This window comes from Rhinolophus hipposideros (genome assembly GCF_964194185.1).
Source record: "Rhinolophus hipposideros genome assembly, chromosome: 22".
In the NCBI taxonomy this organism is placed as follows: Eukaryota; Metazoa; Chordata; class Mammalia; order Chiroptera; family Rhinolophidae; genus Rhinolophus; species Rhinolophus hipposideros.
The window spans coordinates 11,195,673-11,223,545 of record NC_138068.1 but is presented as its reverse complement, the minus strand read 5'-3'; the positions used below and the strand labels follow the sequence as shown (position 1 = coordinate 11,223,545).

General features: G+C 45.8%; 1 protein-coding gene across 22 annotated transcripts in view; it reads right to left on the bottom strand.

The window, feature by feature from the left end:
• Positions 1-145: 145 nt before the first annotated feature.
• Positions 146-27,873, bottom strand: part of ZMYND8 (zinc finger MYND-type containing 8) — a 116,808-nt gene continuing 89,080 nt past the window's right edge. For 8 of the 22 annotated variants that reach the window (XM_081034252.1, XM_081034247.1, XM_081034255.1 and 5 more), the window contains 8 exons: positions 27,011-27,520; positions 22,174-22,542; positions 20,026-20,216; positions 15,109-15,189; positions 12,627-12,705; positions 10,559-10,798; positions 8,583-8,743; positions 146-1,700 (listed from right to left, as the gene is read on the bottom strand). In XM_081034252.1, coding sequence (XP_080890378.1) covers positions 1,476-1,700; positions 8,583-8,743; positions 10,559-10,798; positions 12,627-12,705; positions 15,109-15,189; positions 20,026-20,216; positions 22,174-22,542; positions 27,011-27,520 — 1,856 coding nt within the window. In that variant the 3' untranslated portion in view covers positions 146-1,475. Of the gene's footprint in view, positions 1,701-3,653; positions 3,732-7,508; positions 7,576-8,582; positions 8,744-10,558; positions 10,799-12,626; positions 12,706-15,108; positions 15,190-20,025; positions 20,217-22,173; positions 22,543-27,010; positions 27,521-27,873 lie in introns of all 22 variants that reach the window. The other 14 variants (XM_081034244.1, XM_081034257.1, XM_081034240.1 and 11 more) reach the window with 4 other exon arrangements.

The following is a 27,873-nucleotide window of genomic DNA, read 5'->3' as shown; positions in this document are numbered from 1 at the left end:
CAAATTCGAGGACGACCAAGCCATTTTTCCAAAACAGTTTTAATTAAAAAAAGGTGAAGAATCTGAAAAAATTGGGGGAGGGGAGGAACCCAAAAGAGCATATACCGTGTGAGTCCACTGGCTCAGTCACAAAGAAACACCATCATCAAAAAAGATATTTAAGTTTAATACAAATTTTATACAAAGAAAATGTGAAAAAATACTTCCATATGCTAAAAGCAATTATGCTTCACAAATAAGGCCAGCTAGGCTATTTTTTTTTTGACAACTGCAATTCACAAATGTTCTTTCTCTCCTGTTTTCTTCTAATACTCTTTATTTCTTCTCTAATATGGGTAACTAGCTGGAAACTGTACAGTTCGCATCCTCTTATCAACAATGAAGAGAAAATAAACGAGACTAAAATGTACAACAAAATGTACTGGAATGATATCGTACAATTAATTTTCCCATATACATACATCACCTTTTGCTTTGTTCAATGCTTTTTCGTTTACACAACATACAAAATGGTACTACAGCATACGTAGTGTAACAGACAGCATGGTGGGTGTCTTTTTCTCTCACACTGCCTTTGTTTCATGCTTACATAAAAACGTAAAATTCCATCATATAAATACTACAGACATGCTTCATCCCAGACTCAAATGCTCTCTGCGTGCGTCTTGCCTCTGAGTTCTTGCTTCCGAGAAGCACCTCATCTCTTCCCAAGTGTGTGTGAGTGTGTTTAAAGGAACCACAAAGCAAAGATAAGCTTCCTCTTTGTTCCAGACCTTCCGACTCTGACACTTTCTCTATGTTCTTCTCTTCTGCGATTCAGCTGAGCGGGGCTTGTTTCTGTTTCTCTTCTGTAAACAAGGACATTATGTTTTCCCTTTTAGGAGTAAAGTCATCATGTAAATCACATAAAATAAACTAGCTTCTCCATGTGTCCTTCGGGGCCAGAGAGCTTGCATTTGATACCCTAGTAACGTAGTATTTGAAAGGGGCCAATGGCTCGATGTTACGTGCCCACGACAGCACAAAATCTGTGCGGGAACTCATGATCCTAGCGTGCTACGTCCAGATGTACGAAGGAAGTGGCTCACGTAGCCCTGGGCCCCCCAGGATGAGGACCTGTGTGCAACAGCCACCCCTGGGCCCAGTCCCCATACATTATGTGACAGAGGGGCTGATGGACCATTCCTTCTCCAACATCAAAACATTCTTTTTGTTGTTGGGTGTTATTTTTTTACTTGCTTTTCTTTTTTTTTTTTATAAGTTAAAGTCAATACAAATATAAAAAGGGGAAGGTACTCTAGGCTCGATGACATCCACAAATTGTACATTATTTACAACTAAAGCGTAGGTTTCGTGTGAGTGGAACCATCCTCAGGCAAAGCTAATGCTGGACGTTATGTAGTGTAGGTGCCCTCTGTGCAAAGGCCGAGTGACTGTTTGGAATTCTCAAGTCTGAACGTGGTACTGCTCCTGCCTCACGTTTCCTTGCGGCTTCCTGTTTTCCTGGAGTCTGTTTTTTTTTTCCTCCCGGGGGTGGATGGCTTGTGTCGCAACTTGTCCCTAGTCCCAGAAGGTGTCCAGCCGAGACTCTTTCGGGATGAGACTCTTCGAACTGGTACTGGCGTTGTGCTCAGACCGCGACGACCCTCGCTTTTCATCGTTACTGCTCCAGCAACTGGATTTACTACTCCGGGAATGGTCTGAGGAGGAAAACCAACAAAGAGGCGTGTTTAGCATCCCTGCCCACCTCCACTGAAGCAGAAATGTTCCGCAACTTGACCTGCACCTCCTCTCCAGGAAGCCACCTTCCCCTTCCCACTCCACAGTACTGATGATTAAATACTGCCACCACTGACGTCCCCAAATGTGTGGGTCTGCAGAGCACAAAGGCAGAACACCTTTGTTTTTTTAGGGTTTAACAGCATCTGGTGGGAGCACAATAGGGTGTCATGCTCACAGAGAATAAAGATTAGTGAGAAAGGCACTAAATTGCTGAAGAAAGCACTATGGGGGCCTGGGTACCCTTGTGACATGACTGAATAACACCACGCAACCCATGCACTTGTTTTTAACCTTGGCTATGGGCAAAAGGCACCAAAATTTGGCATTCGATATACTTACTTACATCAGACGTTTCTTTCTTTAATCAATTTATAGGCAACTCGAAAAAAGACTTATAACCAAACCACGCAAAGGAGCAGATCATAAAGAAGGACTATGGACCAGAATGGTCAGTCCAACTAGGAATACAGACCCACTGGCTCCCAGTAAGGACAAGCTTGAGGGTCACTGAAAGATGCAGAACCAAAGTAAGACCTAAGAGAGCTTCAAGGATGTGTCTACCCCAAGGAGCGCAATAATGACCGAGTAAGAAATGAGGAAGATGAAGGAAGAGCCAGATGAGGCATCTGTAAAAACTGTCGAACAACCCAGGCCTGAGGCTCGGTGGACAGTCGATTACAAGACCTATCCGCAAACCACTAAGATCCCATCGTATCTGAGCGCATGTACCAAGTTCAGACAGATTGGGACAAAACTTTTTTTTTTAACTTTTTGACGTGTGGTGATTATAGTTAATTGAAAGAAGTCAACTGTTGACTTCCAGTTAAGATGGCGGAGTAGGTAAACATGGTGGTCCTCCCACGACCACCTCAATTACAACTAAACTGCAGAACCACCATCATTGAGAATCGCCTGAAGTCCAGCTGAACAGAAGTCTTATAGGTAAGGACATACAGAAGAAGCCACGTTGACACTGAAATGTTTAGATCTGACACCAAAACCTTGTTATATACAATAAAATAAAAATAAACTGAATCTCATTTAACAAAAACAGTCAACTGTCAAGCTTAGGGACAGAATCGGAATGAGTGAGGAGGGGACCATATCATCACATAGGGGGATGACAGTTCTTATCACCTGGTAAAAAGACATGCATGTGTTTAGTCACGAGTTCTGTTTCTGGAAGATAAACCGTGACGGGAATAAGGATCTCCAAGGGGATGTAGTCACCCAGAGGGAACTCTTTTTAGCCACTTGCATCAATGATGGAAAGGGGGCAGTGTTCTGCAATCAGTCAAGGGTGGACTTGTAACAACCCTTATTCTACCTCTTAGGTGTTCTTCCGGATTTGTGATGCCTACACCTTTAGTTTTTCTAGAAGGTCTCTGGAGAGTGGTATAGTTAATCATCACCATACATGAGAAAATCCTACAAAAATTCAGTCAAGCCACAGAGAAGGAGCTAGAAGAAAAGGAAGCAGGGCTGAGCTTAGTACAAAATCTGTGTTGCAGAGGCAGGCTGTATCTGCAGGGCCTGACTCCTCACATGGACAGGACACGGGGCACTGGTTGGTGTGGCCGATCACTGCAGGGGAGAACCAGTGTTAATCTAGGACCCTTGATGAGAAGAGCGAGGATGAGGACCTCAAGAAGCCAAACCATGTACTCTGGCTCTCTCATTTCCTACTCCAGTTTTGATGGCCACCAGAGGCCCAGCTAAGAAGAAATACAAGCTAAAACAAGACCCATCATGCAAAGAAACAGAAGGCATGCCCAACAAAGAAACACACACTCACAAATACACACAAAATGAGCCTTCTGCATGCCAGGAAAAATTTCCGGGCAGCTTCTGTGAGACAGGATTATATTTACACTTCTGGGCTGGGTAGGTGGGGTGAGGCTGGTGGTCTGTGGTGGTTGGGGCATAGGTGGGTTGCTTGTCACCTGTCGCTAACTGAAGAGATAGCACAGGCAGCCTCAGAGTCTGTCAGAGCTCAAATCCATACAACCCCAAAGCGCTCACTATTTTTGTTCCTCAATAAGATACAACTCTTAAAACTGGTGTGTTTATGTCATCATTCTCCAACTTATGTATTCACAGGAGACTAAGGCTTTTCAAAAATGCATATTAAACCATAAACAGGACCAGTGGACACAGCATGGCCTGACAGGTGGAAATAAGGTATACAGTGACATTAAAAGCCAACTTTGTAAGGCACAGATTCTCAAAATTTTGAGAGCAAAATCTTCAACCACTAGCTGCACCGATAGCCTAACTCAGCCAGGGAAAGAGGTGTCAGAACCAAAGTAAGATACGAGGCACCACCCAAGGAAATCAGATTACTCAGGGCAAGTAATAACTAATCTACTGCCAAGGGTAGTGACAAAAAAGGGAGGGGACAGCAACGAAGGTGCATGTGGGGAGGCCAATTGAGGAAGGGGGTACAGATGAGCTACCACAGGCTATCAAGTGATCCACATTCTCAGCACCGATGGTAGGATACCAACAAATCACATCTGAAATTGAAGAGTCAAAAATCAGGGACATGAAATGCATCTCCAGGAAATAACTGATATGGTGAAGAGTTCGTTAGGAAATAACTAAAGAGGTGATCAAGGAAAAGAAACAGAAGCTCCAGGAAAAAATAAGTCTGGGCAAGAATGGCAATGCAATCACAGTACACTAAGTGACTCTGCACCAAATGGCACGGTCACAATGATGGAAACGCAAGTTACCGCATTTCGATTTTTCAGACTCGGCCAACAGTCTATAGCGGGAAGACTCAGTTGCAGTTCTAGCACAGAACTCATGTTCTCAACCTTGAAGATGGGAAAGGCACAGCGGAGATGGAAAGTCTGGATATGACAGAGGTAGGAGAGGTGAGGGAGGAGATGGGCCACCAAGAGAGGGACCAAGAGACACTGCCTCTAGCCGACAGAACAGGAACAAAAGAGTAAGTGTTATATTTGACCAGAGTAACCCACAGAGCACATGAAACAGTGCTGTAAGTAGTTTGGGATGAGGCGGGGGACAAGAGAGGTCCTATATGCCTCTAACTCTCATCCTTTAAAGGTTGAAAATCAACAAGCAATTTCTAAAGCTGAAGTCCAAAAAGAGAAGTATAGGGATGAACATGATTTACAAATCAGAAGGCAAGTACCAGACACACAACACAGCAGTAGACACTGGGACCAGCTCTGATTTTCCCCGTGCGATTTCAGTTCTTCTAACTATATGCATGTAATGCTTTGATTCAAATCTGAAAATGACCAGACAAGCAAACAGGAGGGGTCCATGCCCACACCAAAAAAGCTCATACCCGCTACTACACCTTTCGTCTTCCCTCCAACTACACTCCTCCCCTTACCATCCTAGTACCAGATGCTTATAAAGAGCTCAGATCTCATTGTTTTAGAGAGCCCACTTTCCTCTACAAGATATCATCTGCATTGCCACCAGTAGCAACAGCTGGTGCAGACGTTAAGTTAGATGTACAAGGAATTCGAAGGGGAGTTGTCTGCCTTGTTCGCCAATAACTCCTAGCCCTAACACAGGGCCGGGCCCCAGAGACCCTAAACAAACGCTGGTATACCTCCAACTCTCTGCAAAAGCCCAGTGCCATGCACCCTCCAGGAATCTAAAGTAGAATTTGGGATCTATCCCTCTCCCTTCCTGTCCCCTCCTCCTCCTTGCTGCTCCCCATTCTTCCTTCTCCATCAAGTCAACAGACTCTTGGAGATCATTTTCTTCTCCCCAAGCCACCTGGCACCAAGTCACCAGCATCTACCAGGGCTTCTTGCCTCCACTCCCCAATTCGAACCTTCCTTTCCACCCCATTGGACACCAATGTGCTTCAGGTTGGGGTCAGCCAACTATAGTCCACAGGCCAAATCCAGCCCAATGCCTGTTTTTTCAAAGTTTCACTGGAGTGTGGCCATACTCACTTGTTTATGTATTATATTTACGTCTGCTTTCATCCTACAATGGCAGAGTTGAACTGCTGGAACAGAGCCCCCGTGGCCTGCAAAGCTTAAAATATTTCCTATGTGGCCCTTCATAGAGTTTGCCGACCCCTGGGCTAGGTGATACCTTATTCACCTCAGAACTGGAATATGGTGCAGCTTCCAACCACGCTCCTGGCTACAGTCCTGCTTATTCCAACAGATTCTATACACCACGGCATCATTCCTCTTCCCAACACCATTATCCCGCCATTTTGCGGCTCCAAAACCTTAACAGTGCCCCCTGTTTGAAAGAGTGTTTCTCCAACGGGCCTTTCTCACACCACCTGTACAATTCCCACACATGCACAATTCTCCTACATACTACCTAATTCATGTTTTTGTTTTAAACTCATTTTTAAACTTAAATAAAACAGAAACTTGCATATCACCACCAAATGCAGAAAATTGATAATACTTGCCATGCATAGAAGACAAGGTTACCAATAAACGTAATGAAAACCAAATTGCAGTATTCATTTCTAGGTGAGCTTTATGCTACTCAGGTCTAAAGGCTGCTTTCTCTTTGCTAAAAAGAGAAACTGGAAAATATCAGAGATGCAAAAGACATCTCTGCACCAAAGTGAACTTGTTCTCAGAAATTTCATCAGAAATTGAAAGGGAAGAGAGAAGGGAGTTACTTTTTCAATAGGTGGTTCAATTGTATTTCATGCCAAATTTATATTCTCCCTAAAATCAGTTCATGCCACTCCCTCTTATCCCTGTCCAATCCCCTTCTGATCCCACTATCCAGCTCCCACTGGACAGTTTCTCCAGGCACCCTAACACTGACATCACTTCCTCCTCTACGTACTTAATGTGCAAAAGTGAAATAAAATTTTTGGAATTATCCGGCAGAGAGAAACATCTTAGAGCTGAAGGGCCTTAAATTAAGCAGAACTGTCCTCAAGGAAGAAACCTTCTCTGAACCCTTCTGGAATGACCCAAAATAGTACATTTAGGAGGGTACAGACCCTTTAGGCTAGAAAGAAAGACAGCTCAAATCTTACAGAAGAGAAAAACCACAAGTTAGTCTCAGAAAATCCCCAAATACAGCCTACCAGGTTATTTGTTCCCTAAGAGGAAACGTTTCACAGAAAGAGCAATCACTAAAATTTTTCTTCATTTCTCTAATGGCTCAAGTGCCCTCATCCACCAAATGCAGGTGTTGGGACCTCAGGAATAAAGTTTCCCATGTTTTCATTTCCTGTGGTTACTTCCCTGAGGGCAGAAGAACTGCCTGACCCAAATGCACATCTACCCACCCCAGGTCAACAACAGAACCTTCTGTCCACATGAAGTTTTATGTGGAACCCCAATACATAAAACAAATGCAGCAGAACCTCAACTAACATCATTTCATTCAATGTTATAACATTGATGAGATGCCGTAGAAACTTCCCTCTCATTTCTATCAATTAGCCTATGTAACAATGGTTTTGGTTCTATGTCATTTCGCGTTAAGCTGCAAAACCTATCCACAACATTAAGTGAGAACTTACTGTACGGGTAAAAATTGAGGTTTGGAGAGGTGTCTGAAAGCTGACTTGCCCAGCCACTCCCTCACCCCCCACTGACCCGCCCAGGGCACCCCCAAGGATCCCTGAGGATCCACAGTAGTTGAAAAACCACTGCCATTAACCCTCATAGTCCTCTCTGACAAAATGGCTTCCCTCTGCCAGTGTGGAATGTGAGAGCACCTTTTCCCACCAGGGGGCAACATACCAGAGCCTTGGTTGGAGCCTAAGAGAATGGAGGAGGGCGTCTCCCTGGAGCCAGAAAGGTCGAGGGTCTAGAAATACAAAGAGAGAGAGATGGACTCAAGGCACTGGGGCCAATGTAGCCCCCAGGGAAGCCCAGGGATCCGTGGGGGTGCTCATTTCTGCCCCCCAGGCACCTTTGTGCCCTCCGCCTGGTGTGCTCAGGCAGGGGAGGCCTGGTCAGCGGGGGTGGCCCTCCACCTACGCTCTGTTTCCAGACTGAACAGGCTGGAGCACAGCACTGGGGTGGCCCCTTACTCAACCCTGTAACCACAGCTTCCAGAATGTTCACTGTTTCCTCAACTTCCCTCACCGGTCGACCCACCCTCCAGATTTGTGCCATATCCAAAAAGGAAGTATATTACTCCAAAATTATATTAATTCGCTTTTATTTCACATTAACCTCTAACTAGGCCATAATATCAATACCAAAAAAAAGGGTTTTGACTGATGAGATAATGACATTCTTTTCTCCTAATACACACTGAAATACATACATAGTGACTAAGAACGTAAAGAGTTACCCAATGTGCCACCTAAAATAATGTTTGCCTACAATCCATGTTACCTATACCACACACTGACAAACTAAGCAGTACAACCTTCGCTGTCCAATATGGCAGCCACCAGTCACACGTGACTGTAAGGATTTCAATTAACTTACATAAAATGTAAAATCCAGTTTCTCGGTCACACTGGCCAGTGGCTACCAGATTGGTCAGGGCAGACAGAACACGTTTATCAGCACAGAAGGTTCTACTAGACAATGCTGTTTGGAACTTCGAGAGTCGGCGGGAAGCAGCTGTCAAATCACACGAATGTCAAAGTGGGCTCCACGTTCCTCCACCCCGGTCCACAAGCCCCCGGTGAAAAAGAACCCTGCGAAGACTCTGTCATCTCCACCTGCAGCCTGACTGCCTCACCTTGAAGACACACACGCCTACTACAAAGGGGGACTTTCAGGGGGGCAGGCATGGGGGATAGGTCCCGCCTGGCCCCAAAGGTTGGTGCCATTGGCCAAAGGCGTGCAGGTACTCACCGAGCCACTGTCCTTGCTTTTCTCGGCCGACGTCTCCTTGTCTTTGGAGGCGCTGGCTGTTTCCGCAGGGGCTGCCTGCGTGCTGGAGGAACTTCCCTGGGATGACTTGTTTAGTGTTTCTGTGTTCACCTCGGTATCTGCTTCCTGCTGAGGGGCGGTAGCTGGGGGTGAAGGGGAGAGAAGCTACGTGTAAGCTGAGTGTGATGGCTTCCGGACCTGCAGGGAGCCCTGCTCTGCACACGTGCACCGGGGCTCCGTAAACCGACCCAACCACCACCTGTAACAGAGGCAGCTGCTGCTCAGCCCCACCCTCCCAGGGCACGCGTGCAGGCCCACAGTGGCCAGACCTCCCCAGTTTCCCAGAAGCTGGAATTCCAGACCCTGTGTGAAAATGTTCATTTTTACAGTAATTCATGTTGGATTAAATCATCCTGGGGATGAAAGCTCGTTCAGGAATCAAATGAAGGCCATCATCGAGAGCCAGCTACTGCTGATCTAGAATTACTCACTTCATAAATCCTAGTTTGAGACCTATTTCAGCCCTGTGGAACTGCTTCTTTCTAAGGCAAGGTGGGGAAATCCATGTGGAAAGCAACCTGATGGCAGAGGCACAGAGCATCCGGAGACGCTAGAAATTTGGACAAAGTGATAAAGAGGGCATTTGAGAGAAATTTCAAAGGACAGACATTATGATGCCACAAAGAAAGGAAAGCTGAAGGGCTCTCTGGCCATCTTGTAATAACACAAAAGGCTCATCAGACACATTCCAGAACTCAGGAGAATTTAACTCCACATCAGGAAGAGATTTAAAGTCACTATTAAGAAGCCATCTCTCTAAGGAAGGTGAAAGGACACGGCAATGTATGGTTTAAAATTGCCTTTTCAAAAATGACGAAATAGCAGGAGGTCAGTATAGAGCAGGAGTCGGCAAACTAACCACCAGTTTTTGTAAATAAAAGTTTTACTGGAACGTAGCCACGCCTCCATTTACATAGACTACGGCTGCTTTGGCCCTACAGAGGTGAGCAGTTTCCACAGACCACATGGCCCACATATCCTAAAATATTTACTCCCTGGACCTTCACAAAAAGAGGCTGCCAACCCTGGTCTAGAGGGTGCTGCTCAAACTTGGTCTTTTACACATCGCCTTTGAAAAGTTTGCCCATCTATAGACATAGTTCCTTGTCATGTTATTTATATTGTTTTTATTTAAATAAATTCTCTACAACGGAGGAGACTTTTAATTCTAAGGGTATAAAGCTAATATCATTTGCCACAAAGAAAAGCTAACTGTAAAAATTACTTTTAAAATAGTATTAATAAATTCTAACTAGACAGGCCTGAGACCTGCTTGCTCTGTGTTAGAAAGAGACTACAGACTGCTTAGTTCCACACCAACACTTTTTCCTTCCGATCAGAAATGGGAATCCTTATTATTTAAAGCCGTGAGTCCAGGATTACTTAAAAAGTAGCTTTTCTCAACTTTCGCACCATTTCATTGACATTTTGGGCCAGATCATTCATTCTTCGTTGTGGGGAGCTACCCTGTGCACCCATCAGTGTTTAGCAGCTTTGGGGGGCCTATACCCGCTAGGTGCCAGTAGCACCCCCCTCTTATCACCACTGCAAAGTTCTGCCGTTATTGCCAACGTCTTGAGGAGAACACAAATAGTTCCCCCAGTTGAGAACCACTCACATGGAACCAAAATCACCTAGGCTGTCCTTACAAGGCCCACACTTTGGCAAACAATGCAAAGACGAGCAGAGTTTTGCAACAGCTGTACCTCGAGTCTCAAGTACATGGGTGCAGCTCTCATGTGTGTAAGGGAGTGAAAGACGTTTGGGAGTGAAAGTGGCGAGGGACTGGGCAAGCCACACTTGCTGTGTCAGCCCCCTCTGTGGCCCTGTGGTCCGCGGGGGGAGCCGAACACCCGCCCCGCTGCAGCCTGGGACAAGAGTTGTCTTGGTGGCAGTACCTGACTGGGTACAGGACTTCATATGCTCGGGCCAGTGGGCCTGCTGGCAGGGGTAGTCGCAGTAGCTGGTGTTCCAACAACAGTAGAAAATGGCCTCCTTCTTGCAGTTGGCGCACCACTGCTTCTTCTTGGTCTCGTCCACAGCCTGCTGCTTTTCCAGCTCCAGCTGTTTCTTCACCTCGGCGATGAGCCGGTCCCGCTCCTGCTCCAGGCTCTGTCGCATCTCCGCCATGGTCAGCTCTGACGGAGGAGGGGAGAGGACACTGGCTTCATCACCCGTCTCCTGGCCCGGGGTGTGGGGTTATTCAGACCAGATCAGAAGAGAAGTACAGGGTGTAGATTCCAACAGACACAGATATGGATCCTGGCTTGGAAATGCCCTGGCTGTGTGACCCTCTGGGCCAGTAACCACCCCAAGCCTCAGTGTCTTCATCTGTAAAATGGTCACTCATCACCGTGAACTGACAGAGCTGCTTGATGACATATTAAGGTAATGAGACAAATCTCAATCATGATACAGCAATAATGGGAGCCCCTCACTGGTTCTGTGGGAAGCCTTCAAATAAACCCTGAAAAGAATTTCCACTAAACTCACTTTGAAGTTTGTCATTTTAAGTATAAGCCTTTTTTTCTATCAAATACTTATATGGCACCTACCATATGCAGGCATTATTCCAAGCACTTTATAAATATTAAATAATTTAATCCTTATACCAATCCTACGAGGTAAGCACTATGATACCCCTTTCACAGATGAGGAAACTGAGGTGCACAGCTAGTAAGGGCAGAGTTGGGACTAGAACTCAGACACGATTTCTTTTTAGTGTGTTTAGTGACAATGGATCCAATCTACCAGACAGCGGGCACTGTGTGTGATCACTACGCTAATTTTAGGTCAATTTCTCTAATTTTTAGTCAGACAATAAGTCCATTTGCAATTAACCTGGGAGCAACCTGCACACTAAGACAGATGGCTCCTTGATTCCTTAAAATCCTCTTTCTGAAATTAGAAAAGGACCCCTCCAAACCAGACCCGTAAAGAGCATTCATTAATCCTTTGTAAAGAAGAAAACACGTTCAGCCAGACACAAGCTTTCTGTCACTCGCCATTGCCTGCAAACCATGGCAAGTTGTGGCCAACCCACATATATATGTTTTCAAATGTGCAGCCAACATTTAAAAATGGAGAGACTCTGTAGAAAAATAGATTTTTCGATTTTACTAGAAAAACAAGAAGCAACATCCAAATAAACCTGCACGGCAACAAGCTGAAGAGCAGAAGGCTCCTTTCCTGGTTGGCTTCTCCATAAGGATTCAAGTTTATACGGCCCAAGTTCAACATGCATCACCAGTGAGCAGGTAGACACACCTGGGCATGGCTCCCTAACAAAAGAGAACCTACGGTTTCCAGCATTCAGACTCTGAGGCTGGTATGATATGAGGGTCTAAAACCCACAAGCTCTACCTTTGGGGAGAAAAACCTTTTAACAATATTTCTACAGAAGGGTAGGTAAAATAGCTGTCAATCTAACCCAGGGACCAACAAAGTAGCTTTGTTGGTAACAGTGTGGGCTGCACAGTCCGTATTCCAGAATTTGCTAAAATACTCAATATTCAATGAAATTAGGAGGGAAAGACTGGACTTAAAATCATGGTTGTGTGATTTTGAACAACTTCCCCTCAGCTTCTTCATCGGAAAACTGGGGTAAGAGAGCCCTTTATCGTAAGGGTTTCTGTAAGAATTAAATTAGTTAATTCATGAAAAAATACTTATAGCGGTTCCTGGCACAAAGTTAAGAGTTCAGTAAGTAGAAGATCCTACTGCTGTTATTACTATGATCTCGTTGCTGATGGTGGCATTTTGAAGAGCAGAAAGGATGGTGCTGTTTATCCCTGGTTTTATGCCTGCTTTTATACCTGGCTGCTCCAGGCTGGACTCTCCAGGAGGCTGTGGTCTCCCCCGGAGTGGTGCGACCCCTAGCCTACTTTTGACTCAATTCACATCTGGGCCTGACGCCAAAGAAGTTCACGGCCATCACCTTCCTCAGTAGCATTCGCCAGGCCTTACCCAAGTTGTGTTTCATTTCGGAGAGCTCTTGCTGGTGCAGCCACTGAAGCTTCTCGATCTCAATCCTCAGCCTGCGAATCTGCAACGAAAGAGTTAAGACTTGAGAAGCGTGTCTGGGTGCCATTCACCAGCAAGGCCCAGCAGCTCCACCTCTCACCTAAGGGGTGATGTCACATGCTGGTCACATGCTAAACCGAGGAGCAGGCAGCCTCGATCTGTGCCAATCTCCCCACAGCTACAATCGAGACAGGCCAGTGGGTTAACCCAAATTCACAAGAACTTGTTCCAGAAAACTAAATACAAGCAGTCCATCTTTTCTAAGAAATAGTGGCACCAGGAAAAGCCACTTAAAGTGAAAACAAGGACCAGATTTTCATATGTCAGAGGTTTGATTAGGACTTTGATCTACAAAAATGTAACCGAGGCAAATAAAGATAACTTTATTTTATCTCCTACCTTTTATTCCGCAGTCATTCACTGGAAATTCCAAAGCCTACTATCTAGAAACCAAGGGGGTATTTTTTAGGAGAGAGAGATAAGTTTGGGGCCAAATTTATTTGGAGGAAAAAAACCTCACTCTGCAATGATAATGAGGTTTTTTTAGTGTTTAGGAATCACAATGTTCTCAGCTGGGCAGATTTTGCCCTTCCCTAGTTCCCTGTATGGCACTGCCTAGGAGACATTTTGGGTGTCAAAACTTGGGGGTGCTATTGGCATCTAGTGGGTAGAACCCATGAATGCCACTAAACACCCTCCGATAAATAGGATGGTCCCTACGACAAAGGATTTTCTGGTACAAATGACAGTAGAGCTGAGGTTGAAAAACCCTGATTTATCCCACGCAGTGTGAACAATAAATTATGTTTCACGGGCCGGCCCGGTGGCTCAGGTGGTTGTGGTTGGAGTGCCGCGCTCCTAATGCTGAGGTTGCCGGTTTTTATTCCCATATGGGCCAGTGAGCTGAGCCCTCTACAGCTAAGATTGTGAACACCGACTCTCCCTGAAGCTGGTCTGCTGTGAGCAGCTGGAGGTTGGCGTGGGCTGCTATGTGCCGCCGCGGGCTACCATGTGCCGCCGTGAGTGGCCGACAACCAAAGTGAGTGGCTGGCAGCCAGCATGAGCTGGCAACCAACTGCCTCAGCCAGGGGGAGCACAAGGCTCATAATACCAGCACAGAACAGGGAGCTGCGTCCTACACAACTAGACTGAGAAACAACGGCTTGAACTGGAGTCGAGGAGGGGGTGGGAGAAGGGAGGGTGGAATTATGTTTCACTATGGAAATGCTGTGTTCAAATGTGTGGGCTGCATATTACCTCTCAAAATCTGAGAAATTATGGCACACATCTTGCAATACCCAAGATTTCAAGTGAAACTTTATGGACCTACACTTTGAACGACATGACATGCCTATTGTTAAAATGAACGAAAAAACATAAAGTCTGGTGGGGGATTGTAGTGGGGAGGTGTTTCTAAAGCAACCTTTCCCCCTCTTGTTTGATGTCCCCAACACAATCAGAAAGAGTCATATTAGCAAAGATATCCAAGGCGATTCATTGATTACTCGTGGGACCTCTCTTATTCACACTGTTCTCTGTTGAAGACCTATCAGGGCATCTTCCTGAAGATTTTCTCTGCTTCACCTGAGCGCAATACCCGGCCTAACCCTGCCAGGCCCCCATCCATCAATGCCTCTGCATGGGGTTTTCCCAGTTCGCCAGCATCACTTTCTGTGACCTCAAGAAATCCTGCCAATCAAACATATGGTGACGGAAGGAGAACTGACTCTGGGTGGTAAACACACAATGTGATATACAGATGATGTATTACAGAATTGTACACCTGAAACCTATGTAACTTTACTAACCATTGTCACCCCAATAAACTTTAAGAAAGGAAGAAGGGAGGGAGAGGAAAAGGGGGAGAGAGAGAAAGAGAAGAAAGAAAGAAAGAAACTCTGCCACTTGTCATTTCACCTAGTCTCCTGTTTGTATCTGGCTTGCAGTGAATTAGCCTGAGAGAGAAATTCAAGGCGGGTTATTTTTATGAGTGGTCACTTCAGAAGTGGACATTTGAACATTTTCACCACTTGAGTCTCTAGGCCATCACTGAAATTGTGGAAGCACAAATGCTTAGACAACAACAATCACAGGTATAAAAAGTCCAAACTCACAAAGAAGATCAAGGAGCCGAATTTACATGGAGCAAAAAGACCTGGATTCCCGTTTCACCGGTAGGTTAACTCAGGCTCTGGCTTTGGCTGTTTTATGAGAAGTGAACGGATCACACACAGCTGTCTCGACAGCGCCGGCCTTCTGGCTCAATAAAGAAATACCCTCACCCACAACTCCAATCAGCATGGCAAGCCTGGCAACCGAAGCCAGGACCCTGGGAGGGTTTCCAGAGAAGCTTCTTCGTGGTACCATTCTACAGCAGCCCATAAGACACACTTAGCAAACAGTGAATTAACGTGTCATCTCTGACCTCAGCTATTGTGCTTCCAGTAGTGTTTTTAGAAAGATCGTTGTATATTTCTGTCATCGTTCCTTTTATGGCATCCATCATCTGAAAGATAAAAAACAGATACAATTTAGGCGATCACTTCCCCAAGCTTTTTCTAAATGACATCCATCTAAACTCTTGCTGTATAAAGCAGCACGAAATGGGGGTTCGTGACTGGTGAGGGAGGCAGGGGGTGCTACTGGCATCTAGTGGGTAAAAGCCAGGAGTGCACCAAACATGGCACAGGGCACAGGACAGTCCCCACAACAGAGAATAATCCAGCCCAAAATGTCACTGGTGCTGAGGTTGAGAAACTCTGATCTAAACCAGGGCAGGGATCACCAACAAGATTCCCATCTCACATTGTGGGAGCAGACCACAACCAGAAAGCCAGTTTCGACAGTCACAGGCTAAACTGGGCAGGCCGAACTTGGGCCCCAGATGTGTCCGGTGTGGACAGCATAGTGGGTTCAAGGGAGGGATCGCTTTGTTTTATTGCTGTTTTTTTTTTTCTTAATTCTTTCCCCTTTAAAAAAAACAACCCAAAACTGTTTTATTGAGGTATCATTGCGATGGTATGCAATTCACCCATTTAAAGTACACTATTCAGTGGCTTTTAGCATAGTCAGTTGTACATTGTCACCACAATTAATTTCAGAACCTTTCATTACCCCAAAAAGAAACTCTGCTCCCCCCCCCGCCTTTACATACCCCCTTTCCAAAATCCGCATTGCGCCCCAGCCCGACAATCACTAATCTACTTTCTATCTCTATGGATTTGCTTAGTCTAGAGATTTCATATCCATGGACTCACAATATGTGGTCCTCTGTGACTAGCTTCTTTGACTTAAAACAAGGTTTATCTGTGTTGCCGGGTGTATCGGTACTTTGTTCCTTTTTATGGACCAATAATACAGTGCACTGTGTGGATATACCGTGTTTCCCCGAAAATCAGACCTAGTCGGACAATCAGCTCTAACGCGTCTTTTACAGCAAAAATTAATATAAGGCCCGGTCTTATTTTACTATAATATAAGACCGGGTCTTATGATATATCATATGATATATGATGTAATATAATATAATACCGGGTCTTCCGTTAATTTTTGCTCCAAAAGACACATTAGAGCTGATTGTCCAGCCAGGTCTTATTTTTGGGGAAACAGGGAAGCTGGTGTGTTATTTCAGTGCCTTGGGTCAGGGTATTGCCTTTCCAGTTTGTTTAACTCTCTGACCCATGAAGGCATCAGCGAGCCTGTGACATCAGCTCAGGTCCACACAGCAGGCACCCAGGGACCTGATGACCGAACGTATTTGCAGGATGAATCTCTCTCCCGCCTCCCCCTTGCCGGTGACGCCTCCAGCATCCCAGTAGAAAGAGGAGAGGACAGGAGACCAAACCAGGCCCGACCTGGCTGCTGCCCAGCCTCCCCATGCTTTGCAGCCTGAGCACCCTCACATCTGATGCCCAAGACCTGTCCCCACCATTACACCTCTGACCACCCACCCTCTCTCTGAGCCTCAGTTTCCCGATGTAGGAAACAAGGATAGTAACAGTGACCCTGACAGGGTGTGCACAGGGATTAACAGAAAACCATGCGAAGATTGTGCTTTGTTTGGTACCTGCCACAGAGTAGGTGTTCATCAAGTATTAACCTGTTCATCTGATTTTCACAGAAGAATGCATTCACTTGACATGAAATTGCGAAACTGCTGCCAATCCCCAAAACAATAACCCCAACTTTACCCCAACATACGGCAGAAATGAATAAAATAACTGTTGAGATTTCCACTCCCCGCTTCTTATGGGGCCGACACTGGGACGGCTGCCAGCAAAAACATTGCACTTTATGCAGCTTTACGGTCAGCCATTCTGCATGGGCCTCCTTACCCCACTGCACCATCCACGCCAATTTCAAATATTAAAACGAAATTGCTTACAAGAAAACTTTACCAAATGCATGAAATTCAATACGTTCTTAACGCCACGGCTACATTCCATTCTAGAGAAATCATGAATTTGTGGACTGACTTTCATGCTGCCAACCATAGCAAAGGACTCAACCTTAATAAAAGGTGCCCTTCTGCCAAAACACACAAATCTGGGTCTTCAGCTCAGGGTCACCTCGGAAATAGGAAGAGTTCATCAGCTCTAAAAATATGTCACCATGTTCATTTTCTTAACTGCAAAGAAAAAGTCTACCAAAAAGCTCAACTCCTCAATTTTACTACGAGGGCAAAGGGGATGGCAGAAGGTAACAATAAAAATGGCTTTTGCAGGAGCTGTGAAAACTGGCTCGGGGCGAATCACTATCCAGATCCAGGTCTCAGTTTTCTCACCTGTAAATACACCGCTTGGACCAAATCAAATGAAGGTGATGCAGGGTCACCTGTATTTTTTTTTTTTTTCAAGCAAAACAAGAGATCATTTAGGCAATTCCGGACATCTTCTGATGTCAGTAATGAAAAAATTACTCCCCTTTCAATTCTCTCGAAATCCTACAGACCATGCTAGAAAGAAAGACTCAGTTTGGTGCCATTATGTCTTTAACACTTTGAAGACACTCTATTTTTAACGAAAGGAATGGACAAGGAACAGTATCTGGTGAGGTTAAGCTTAATGCTTAAGTCAATTTAAATGAACTTTAGTTTACATAAAGATATTAAGTCAATAACTAGTGGTGAGCAGGTACAACAAAAATCTTAAGAATAGCAAAAATGACTGACACTTGAATTTTCCTATTGTGACGCTTGGGGACTCCATAACAGTTCCTACCTTTTAGCCAAAAGGGGGGCAGATATACTCAGTAAGAGACAAGGTCATCCCCAAGATGACGATCCGCTGATCTCTTGCGCCACACTGAATCTTAAGTGGAGCTGCTTAAAAAAGCCACGTGCAAAAACAATCAGTGTGTGGAACTGGACATCTGTGGTCAGCAGGCCGCATGTGAATTCACAAACCAGCTCAAAGCCACTGTCTAGTTCCTGGCTGCTACCCCTCAAATCCCAGCTCAACCTCACTGACTGTGTGACCCAAGACAAGTTGCATAACCTTGCTGCGCCTCAGTTTGCTCATCTATAAAATGAGCGTGATAACAGTACCTACCTCATCAATTTGTTGTGAAGAGTAAGTAACATACAAAAAAAGCACTTGGAACAGTGTGTGGCCCAGAAAAAAAGCCATGCAGTCATAAGCTATTGCTAAGTGTCATCTTACCTAGTATGACAGACAGACTCTAAAATGGCTGGCCTGGTGATCTGCTGCTAACCAACAGAATATGGTGAAGGTAATTGCAAGTCACTTCTGTGATTAGGCTACGTTAAGATAACTTCCATCTTGCTAACAGACTTTCTCTCACTGGCTTTGATGGAGCAGCTGCCATGCTGGGAAGGCCCACGAGGGGGGACTCCAGACAACAGTCACCTAGGAACTGAGGCCACGGAGGTAGTGAATCCTGCCAACAACCACCTGAGTGAGCTTGGCAGGGAATCCTTCCCCAGTCAAGTCTTCAGATGAAACCCCAGCCTTAGGAGACGCCACGACTGCAGGCGGCCACAGGTCCTGAAACAGAGGACCCAGCTGAGCCACGCCTGGACTCCTGGCCCACAGAAACTAAGAGGTATAGAAACGTGTGTGGTTTTAAGTTGCTACATTTTGTGGTAATTTGTGAGGCAGAAATAGGTAACCAATACAACTAGACAGAAAGATTTTTTTTTTTAATGACCAACAAAAACTCATAAAACACCATACATATGTCTCACACCATCTAGAACTAAAAAAGATCCTACACTTAGCACAATAAAATAATAGCAACGCTTTATCATATGACTTAAATAATTTTTAAAATAACTATTCTCAACTATTGTCACCCATTCTCTCTATAAATTTGAATAGTTTACTCATTAGTAACTAACGAGTAATTTACTCCCTAGTAAAGAGGAAATTATTACCTACTTAGTAATTTACTAGATACTAAGCAGATCATTACTAACTACTACTAATATTACCAACAGTAAGAAGCCCAGTGACGAGGAGTTAGGGAACACCATGCAGTCTGCCAACAACTCTGCATTGTTGTACCTCCCGGTACTGAGTGCCAGGCACCATTCTAGGCCCCAGCAGCGAGCAAAACAGACAAAATCCTGTTCTTGTGAAGCTGACGTTCTGGTGGTTATTCTTGCTACCGAGTGGTCTAAGGAAATGTACCTGCACATCATTCCAGAGCACTTGCTTACGATGGTGAGAACTACGAGTTTCATTTGCCGAAATTCCACAACGGAGCATGAAAGCACTTGGCAAATGGAGAGAGAAAAAGGAAGAGCCTGCACTGAGAGAATACCCAGAAGTGACCACACAGCGGGAATCCTGCCAACCACACCACTCAACAAGGACCACACCTCAGAGGATGGGCCAACTGGGGGAGGGAATCCACTACCCCCCAGACTATCTTGGTTCCTGGAAAACTCTAGGTGTGGGCCTCAGACCTGGTAAGTCTCACCTTTAAGCCTCTGTCACTTTTATTCCACGTGGTTTCTAAATACACACCAACCCTTTGGTCTGTTCTTAACTGAAGGAACAGAAATTTGCTCCAGCACTTACGGAAAATCTGTCCTTAATGAGTGACTTGACTTCTGAAGGGAAAGTGTGATTCTATGTCCTTTTCTTGCTACGTACTGACGTGAGAATCTACGCCTTCTCGGAGTAGGATTCGGTCTGTTCTGCATTTCCCTGCTTAGATCCAACTTTAGACCCAAGTGAAAAATTTAGTCTGCGAGACTAAAAGTAAAAGCAGGGTCGTCTCTCCTAAACCCCCGTAACACCTGCGAGGTCATGACCCTAGCAGGTCCCCTCAGGAAGCAGGGCCACCCACATCCTGCCAGGCGCCTGCCGGCACTCACTTTGCTCGTGTACTTTGCTATGTCTGCGGCGACATCGGCTGAGGCGGTGGCGATGGGCAGGTCCGCGCTGATTGAAGACGCAAGGGTGCTCGTGGCCCCTGAGCTGGTAACCAGGGGCGACGACTGAGTGCTGGTCACCAGGGTGATGGTGGAGGTGGACGGGCTCTGTGTTATCTCCTTCTGCTGCACAGCTAGGAAAGCGAAAGGTCCTGGTCACCCCACTGCTGTGGGAAGGGGCTGTCACAGCTCAAAGCTGTGGCAATGGAGTAAAGCCCCTGAAATACACCCTGCGAGCGAACTTTTCTACTTTCAAGTGCCAAAGGTTCCCTCTTGGCCAAACTCGAGCCAGGCTCCTCCGAACTCTTCCTTAACGAACTCTCCACCTTGGCCTATAAAGACTTAAACACCAACACAGCCTCTAACAGCTCAAGGCCGCGTCCCTGGGATGACCCCAGCCTCCCTTCAAAGTGCCTGCCTGAGAAAATTCAAGGTGGCCAAAAAAATGAACTGGTCTAGCCAATAGCTGAAGATGGGGCCCGTCTCCCAGCCTCTGGGGGAACGTGGGAGCTGAACTTCGATAGGTGTCGGTTAGCTCACCCACATGGGTATCACAGGGACCAACCCCCTTCCCACTTTTGTCAATTTTCTCTTCCCTGATTGTACTGTCCCACTTACCCGCCCCTTGCTACTCCCTCATCCTCTTTGAAAACGCCCAGTCACCTCTGTACAAATCAAAGTGGACTTCAGTTCACACTGGACTTTTTCCCCTAATGCAATAGTATAGGACTGAATAAATTCTGTCCTTACCACTTTAACTAGTGCCTAGCTTTATCTTTGACACAGGCAAAGGTGGGAATGGAGAACCATACCATGGGTGGGCCTCTTCTGGCCTAAATTCCCCCTGGGAAAGGCTCAGAATGCTTATGGGGTATGGAAACAGAAGACCGGAACTGGTCTTGCCAATCTCTAAATCTTAGGTGCATTTCTGCCCCACCAATTCTTTCAAAAGGGTGATCAATCCAGCTGTACTGCAACTTTGCCTGTTCAATCTTTCAGTCTTCCTGGTCCCCAATCTTTGAAGGATTTCACAGAGGGCGGGATGGGGGGGTACAATCCAAGATCTGACTACCTCTCACTCTCCTATCCTGCGGCTACTCACTAGGGTGCATTCAATGCATGAGTTTCAGTCAGGAGCCCCACTTTCAAGGATCTAGAGGCAGGTTTCCCCATGAGACAACATCTATCTACCTAAGTGCTACGAAAGCTGAGCAAGGGGTACCCATCAGATGAGCACTTTCTTTGCCCTTTCGTCAGCTCCACATGGAGCCCCCTGCACAGTTGGTGGGGATTTGGATCCTGCAACTTCAGCAACTGGTTCTTGATGGTGGCTCTGCCCTCATCGCTCAGGTAGCCTTGGCCACCAACCTCTCACTGTCCTCTTTCCAAACAATTCCAAGAGGTTCATATGTGTGCACATGGAAACATATACAAAGGTAGGCACTGCAGCACTGCTTACAACAGGAAAAAACTGGAAGCAACCTAAATGCCCTTCAGTAGGGGAATACTTTATAAATAAACTATGGAATACTATGCAGCAGTCTAAAAGAATAAGGTACAGCTGTGTGTACGGACATGGACGGACCTCCAAAACATGCTGATGGGTTAAAAAAAAAAAAAATGGTACCATTTTTATGTTTTAAAAAAGAAAAAGAAAAAAAAAAGGAATATTTTTATGGAGAGCCATATATATAAATATATATGCACACATGCATACAAAAAGAGTTTACCGTTAACGGTGGCCACGGAGAAAGAGAGAATAAAATGGAAGGTCCACCGGGACAATAGACTTTTGTGTAAATTATCTTGCCCCCTTTCTAAGGAGCACAGATGCATGGATTACTTACAACACGAAAGAAAGAAAAAATTTAAATAAAAGTAAAAGAATCAAGTCGCAAAACGATTTTTAAAACTAACGCCAAGTGGAATGTGTACGGCCTGCAGGATACAACGGCCAGGAAACAAACAGGAATTAAAAAAAAAAACAAAACAAAAAAAAACCAATAATAATAATAAAACAATGGTTTTTCTCCGGTTGATGTGGCAAAAAGGGCCCGGGCGCCACGGAGAGCAGGAGGGGAGGCTCGGTACCTTTCACAGCCTGTCTGGTCTGATATCTCGTCCCCTGGGAAGACTGAGGCTGCTGCTGGCTTGGCTGCTGCTGCTGCTGCTGACGCTGTATCTTCTGCATGTGCCACTTTTGGGAGGACGTTTGAAACTTACTTGATGAGTTCCACACGACCCGCTGCACGGCCGGGGCAGTCTCCTTCGGTAAAAGCGGCCTCTGCTTTTTCACCGGGCTTCCTGTGGCGGCGGCGGCCGGGGCCGTGACCGTGGACGTGGTGCTGGTGGTGGCCGTGACACCAGCCGTGGGAGTTTGGGAAGACGAGCGGGTGAGGACCGGGGTTTCGGGGGGAGACTGGCTGCCTGCCGTAGTGGACGGTGGAGCTTTAGCTACAACTAAAGCCGATGCATGGAAAAAACAAACACAAAGTATGTTGGACGAGGTTCACTGGCAGGGTCTCTAGGCTAGCCAAGTTCTGGGGGAAACAACCTAAGGCCAGGTCTGCCCAACAAACGCAGCTCAGCAAATACGCGTCCCCCCACCCCCCAGCACATTCTCACCTTATTTACCTATTAGCATCTTCTATCTCAGAGTATCGCGTCTCCTTTTGTGAGCACTTGCTCACATCTGGACATGTCAACGCTTCTGGGGGAAATGGAGTGAACCAGACCCAGCCCCTGCCCTCACGCTGCCCATCAACTCCCGGGGGAGGCAGTGGATGAACTCACTGCAAGTGTCTTGCTTTCCAAAGCTAAAATTGGGTGAACTTGGGGAAAGACCCAGGCAAAGTTAATCCAGAGATTAAGAGAAACCCCTGCACTACAGAACCTAGAAAGTGCCTACCCCAAAGAACCAGATGGCTTCACAGTGGCCGAAGCACTGAATAACATTAAATCATTCAGAAACAAAGGAACCCTTTCATCTGTTCTGAGCCCCTCCAGGACAGAGGCTCAGTGTGGTCCCCGCCTTGACATAACACTAAAGGGAATTCCACCCCAAAACCAGGACCTTCCCGAGACGCAACGATATTCATCTAGAATTTGGGAGCTTTGCTTTTGTTTTGATGGTATTTACTCCGGCCACCATTTTGGAATCTAGCAAGTAATACTGGTTTTTCTATTGTGCAGTGGTCAAGTTTAAGTTCAAAATGGGCTTAATTTTTTTAAAAAAGAGTAAGCTGCTTCACATAAAAATATTAAGTCAAGAATTATAGAAGCAGGATTTGGCAATGACAAAAATAACCAACGTGAATGCCTCAAGTCTGAGAAACTTCAAACTTGGAAGTATGTCTTTACAGAGTATGTCTTTTGGGAAGAGCTGGGCTCTGGGGCTGGGGCGTAGGCTTTCAACAGGCAGAGGTGAGAATTTGGAGGGGGACAGCATTAGCTAAGACAGTTAGGAATAGGGAGGATTTTGATGAGTGAGGGTAGGCAGTGACCGGAAGGCAGATTAGAGCCAGAAGCACTGAGCAGCATAGAAGGAGGTGACCATGTGAGGGCTTGTTTATAAAACAGGGATCAGTTATCACTGCAAAGCTCCCCGCCACTGGGAAGGTGAGCCTCCCCACAGAGGAGTCCCCAAGGATCACACACAAAACACAGGTGTGCAAATCAGCACCTCGATCTGAGATGATGTGCCTGGACATCCAACGCCTTTTAAGGGGGATTCTGCCTGTCTTTTTAGATGTGTACCCTCTAGAAGAGACAGGAGCTTGATTATTCTAGGGAAGATTTTCACCAACGAAAATGAGAAGACAAGCTGACGTTTCTGACAAGGGCGCCTTTCTTGGCGGTTATCACTTCTGGCTGGCCCTCCTGCTCCCCTGGAGAGGAAAGTTCAGCCAAGGTCATGGGTGAGAGCACAGGGTGAGGCTAGAAGAGGAGCTCTTCCTGCAGTAAGGAGCCCCAATTCTTCCCTAGGACAAACTGCCAGAAACTGGAGAGAGCCAATGCCCCTTTCAGGGGCACTGACGGCTTTGAACCTGGCCCCTCTGAGAACCCACATGAGGCAGTCCCCCGGCAGGATTTCTAACCTGCAGAAGTACCTTCAATGCCTCCCCTTGTCTGCCAGGTGACCAAACAAATACATTGTTATTGTCGACCTGCTAGCCTAGCCACCCCTTTGGGCAAAGGGCAACCACAAAAAGGTCCTTTTCTCTTTCCTGATTTGTACAAGCAAACAGCCAGCTTTGCACATGGGTTACTGCTCTAGAACCATGCCTGGCCCATTTTTCCAAATCAAAAACTGGTGCAATCTGAAAAGAATCCAGGCTCCGAGGACTCTTTAGCGGTTATCATGTAGACACTAAACTATTTTTAATTTCTAGGGGATTCTGATGGTTTATGCAGTGGGAGAAAAAAAGCTACGGAAAATTCCATTTGTACTAGAAATTCAAAATGTATGATCAGTCACCTACATCCCCCCAGAAAAGGGTGACTCTCTTAAAGGCCAGCTGCCCCATCAAATTCACCTACTTATTACAGAGTTTGGTCGCTGTCTTGTATGTAAAGGGAGGACTTTTTAAGAGAAGGATGGAAATGATTCATGTTACAGGTAAGCAAAGGTCTCTAAGCAAGCTCCCTTTGCCTCTGTCCCAAGGTCACTAGCTATAAGAGATGCTGCAGTATCTGAGAATTTATATTCTACACAGAAGCTGAGTTCCTACCTGAAGGTAAGTCGGAGGTCACCATGAGCACACTCCCAAATGCCCTTCGCTTTAATAAATTCGTAAGTAAAAGCACATCGTTGAAAAGATGCTCTACTGCAGGGTCCGACACGAAGCCAATTCTTCAAGACCCAAACCACCATCTGGGGTGGGGGCTCTGGATTTAAGGCTAGTCGGTTCTGCCCCAACCCCTAGGAATGTGCTCTAGGTGAATTATGTTTTAGAATCATCTTCAGCTTAATCCTCCCTCCACCACACACTCAGGGTCTCCTGGAGAAATTTCCCTCCGACATTAATGCCAAGGAAGAGCTCTGCTTCATTTAATCAACTGAAATGTTTTTTATTTTTTGGAAAATGTGAGATCTTTTATGGGACTATGTTTCCCTTTTTGCCTTGACTGCTGGGAAGCTCAGAGCCAAAATGAAACCCAACTTTGCTAACTCTGAAGGCTGAAACAGTATGAATTTCTGTATATAAACTTTCCCCAGATCTCTCTCTTACTATTCTACGGTCATCTTTGATACTGATTTATTTGCATTTTGTTCATGATTATGTCTTCTTCTCAGTCTGTCACAAATCCCTTCTGGAAGAGGAAAGGGCATAAAACCAATCAAAAGATTTGCTCCAGATAGAAAGGGACGGTATTAAGTATAAATACATCATTTATAACAGCACTGCCATCTGCACCCAAATGTTCCCACAAGCTTCATGGAATAAATGCTACACCTACTCTGCAACATCAGAGGTAATCCTTCAAACTCCATTCCACAACATAATCGAGTTTTTCAGAGGCCCTCCATTACCCAGGGATGGTGTGGTGCTCTACCCTTCCTGTCCCACTCAATTGCTCTCGCTCTCCCTCCACTGCCCCATCCAGAGGCATTGTGTCCTCTTTTGATACCCTGCAGGAATAAAGGTTCCAGAGAAGCTCAGGTTGACACAACCACAGAAGAAAGATTATTCTCAAGGCCCATCCCTGACTTGCCTTTTAAGCAGCGAGACTAGGAAATCCCCAGGGGGCATAGAGTCACATCTTACTCAAGGGTTTGGTTGAGAAGTTAGCTCCCGTCACAAATTAGGCATAGTCCAAAATTAAACCTAGCGATTTAAGTACTCACAAAGTACATCGATTTTATGGCTACAACCTCTCATCTACCCTTAGGCAGAATGTTTCTCCTGGGTCCTCAATGAATCCATCATTATCTTTCTGGGGCGTGTTGGAATCCCTTCACTCCCCACTTGCCAATCCAACGGAAAAATATGCTGACTGCTCTGTCAATGGGAAGGACACCCTTCAAATCACTCACACGTTCCTTCCAGAAGGTTTGCCAATACGCCTGGGCTACGACAGGCTTGCAGGCAGCCACTGCTGGCTCAGTCTCTTCAGAGCAGCAGCAGCAACAATGCTGAGACTCGGGCAGCAGTTCTCAACCCGGGAGTCTGTGCCCCACACCCCCCAGGGGACATCTGCCAATGTCAAGGCACTTCTGATTGTCACAACTAAGCAGGTGCTCCTAGCATCCAGCGGGTAGAGGTCAAGGATGCAGCTGAACATCCTCCAACGCCCAGGACAAAGAACTATCCAGCACGAAAGGGTCAGTGGTGCCAGGGCTGAGAAACCTGGACCTCAGGTCCACTAAATGCGAGGATGGTGGGAGACCAATTCAGGTGTGCGCCATGCAGTGCCCCTGGGATTTCTGGTGCCCTAAGAAGCACCACCTCCACGAACACTCTCATATTCTAGGAAGAAAAGACACTTTGAGGTGCCTGGGCAGCGTGTGGGAAGGAAAAAGGAGGCTGCCCTCACTGAACTTCAAACTGAACACGTCTTAACAATTTCAGCCTTGTCAAATGTCTCAGTGTTGCCCAACGCTTTAGGGAAACGAGTGAGCATAATCAGGAAAGAAGGTTGCTTAGGCTCAAAATGACTTGTCGACTGAAAGCAGCTACTACTTTCAAAGAGACTTATTTTCCTGTGCTCAAAAATCAAACCCTTGGGGTACTAAGCAGCTGAAAGGTGGGCAGGCCCAGTTGAAGGCCCGGTCCTATTAGGTAACCAGCTACGTGACCTGGAGCCAATCAAAGCTCTGCTGTGCCTCCTTTGGTGATGGGAAAGGGTCACATTAACTTTTAATAATACAAATGCAAGGTGGCATTCGAAACCAAGTCAAGAAACTGGAAACTGTACAATCACTTACCATCCTGCTTGGGAGATGGTTCTTTGGGTTCCTTCTTATTTTTTCGACCCTCCCGCCCAGAATGGTCTTCTCCTAAATCTATGACAAGTTCGCTCTCTGAATCGGAGTCCAGGCCCAAATGGACTGTTGGGGAATCCGTCTCATCTTTTCCCTTCAGTTTATCCTTTGTGGGATGAGGTGAGGGTTTTGCTTTTTCTGAGAAGTCCTTTTCAGGCTGGGGACTTGCTTTTTCCTTGACTGAGCCTGGATCTGCTTTCTCGCTGGTTGGCGATGCACTTTTCATCTCCTCTTTAACTTCCACTGGGGTTGCCAGTTTGGGCTTTTTTTTGAGAGCAGATGGCTCTTTGTCCATCCGAATACCCTCTTTGTCATCTGCGTCCTCTGGTTCATTCTTGGACTTCTGATCATCATCACTGATATACTCACTATCGCTACTATCTGACTTCTCAGAATCTTCCGAATCGCTGTGCTCTACGGCCGTATAGACATCTTCTGATATTTCATTTATGCCTAAATTCAAAAAGAAAACCCAGCATGGGGCGTCGTCGCAAAATAAAGAGCAGGACCCAAAACGCAAACATTTTCCATGCCAAATGCTGGAAATACAAAAAAAAAAAAAAAAGGAAACAAAACAAAAAAAAACATTTCAAATTGCCTCACGTTGGCCTGGAGGGGTTAGCAGTGAACTTAAAGTTGCCATTGATGACAGCTGATAAATAGAACTTGTGTTTGTTTGGAGAGGGTTTCAGTTAGCAACGCTCAAAGATGACATGGGACCAACCAACATAAAATTTGAATTTATCTGGAGCTAAATCTTTGCAATATTGATAACTAACTGGGATATAGAAAATGGAGGGATGGAA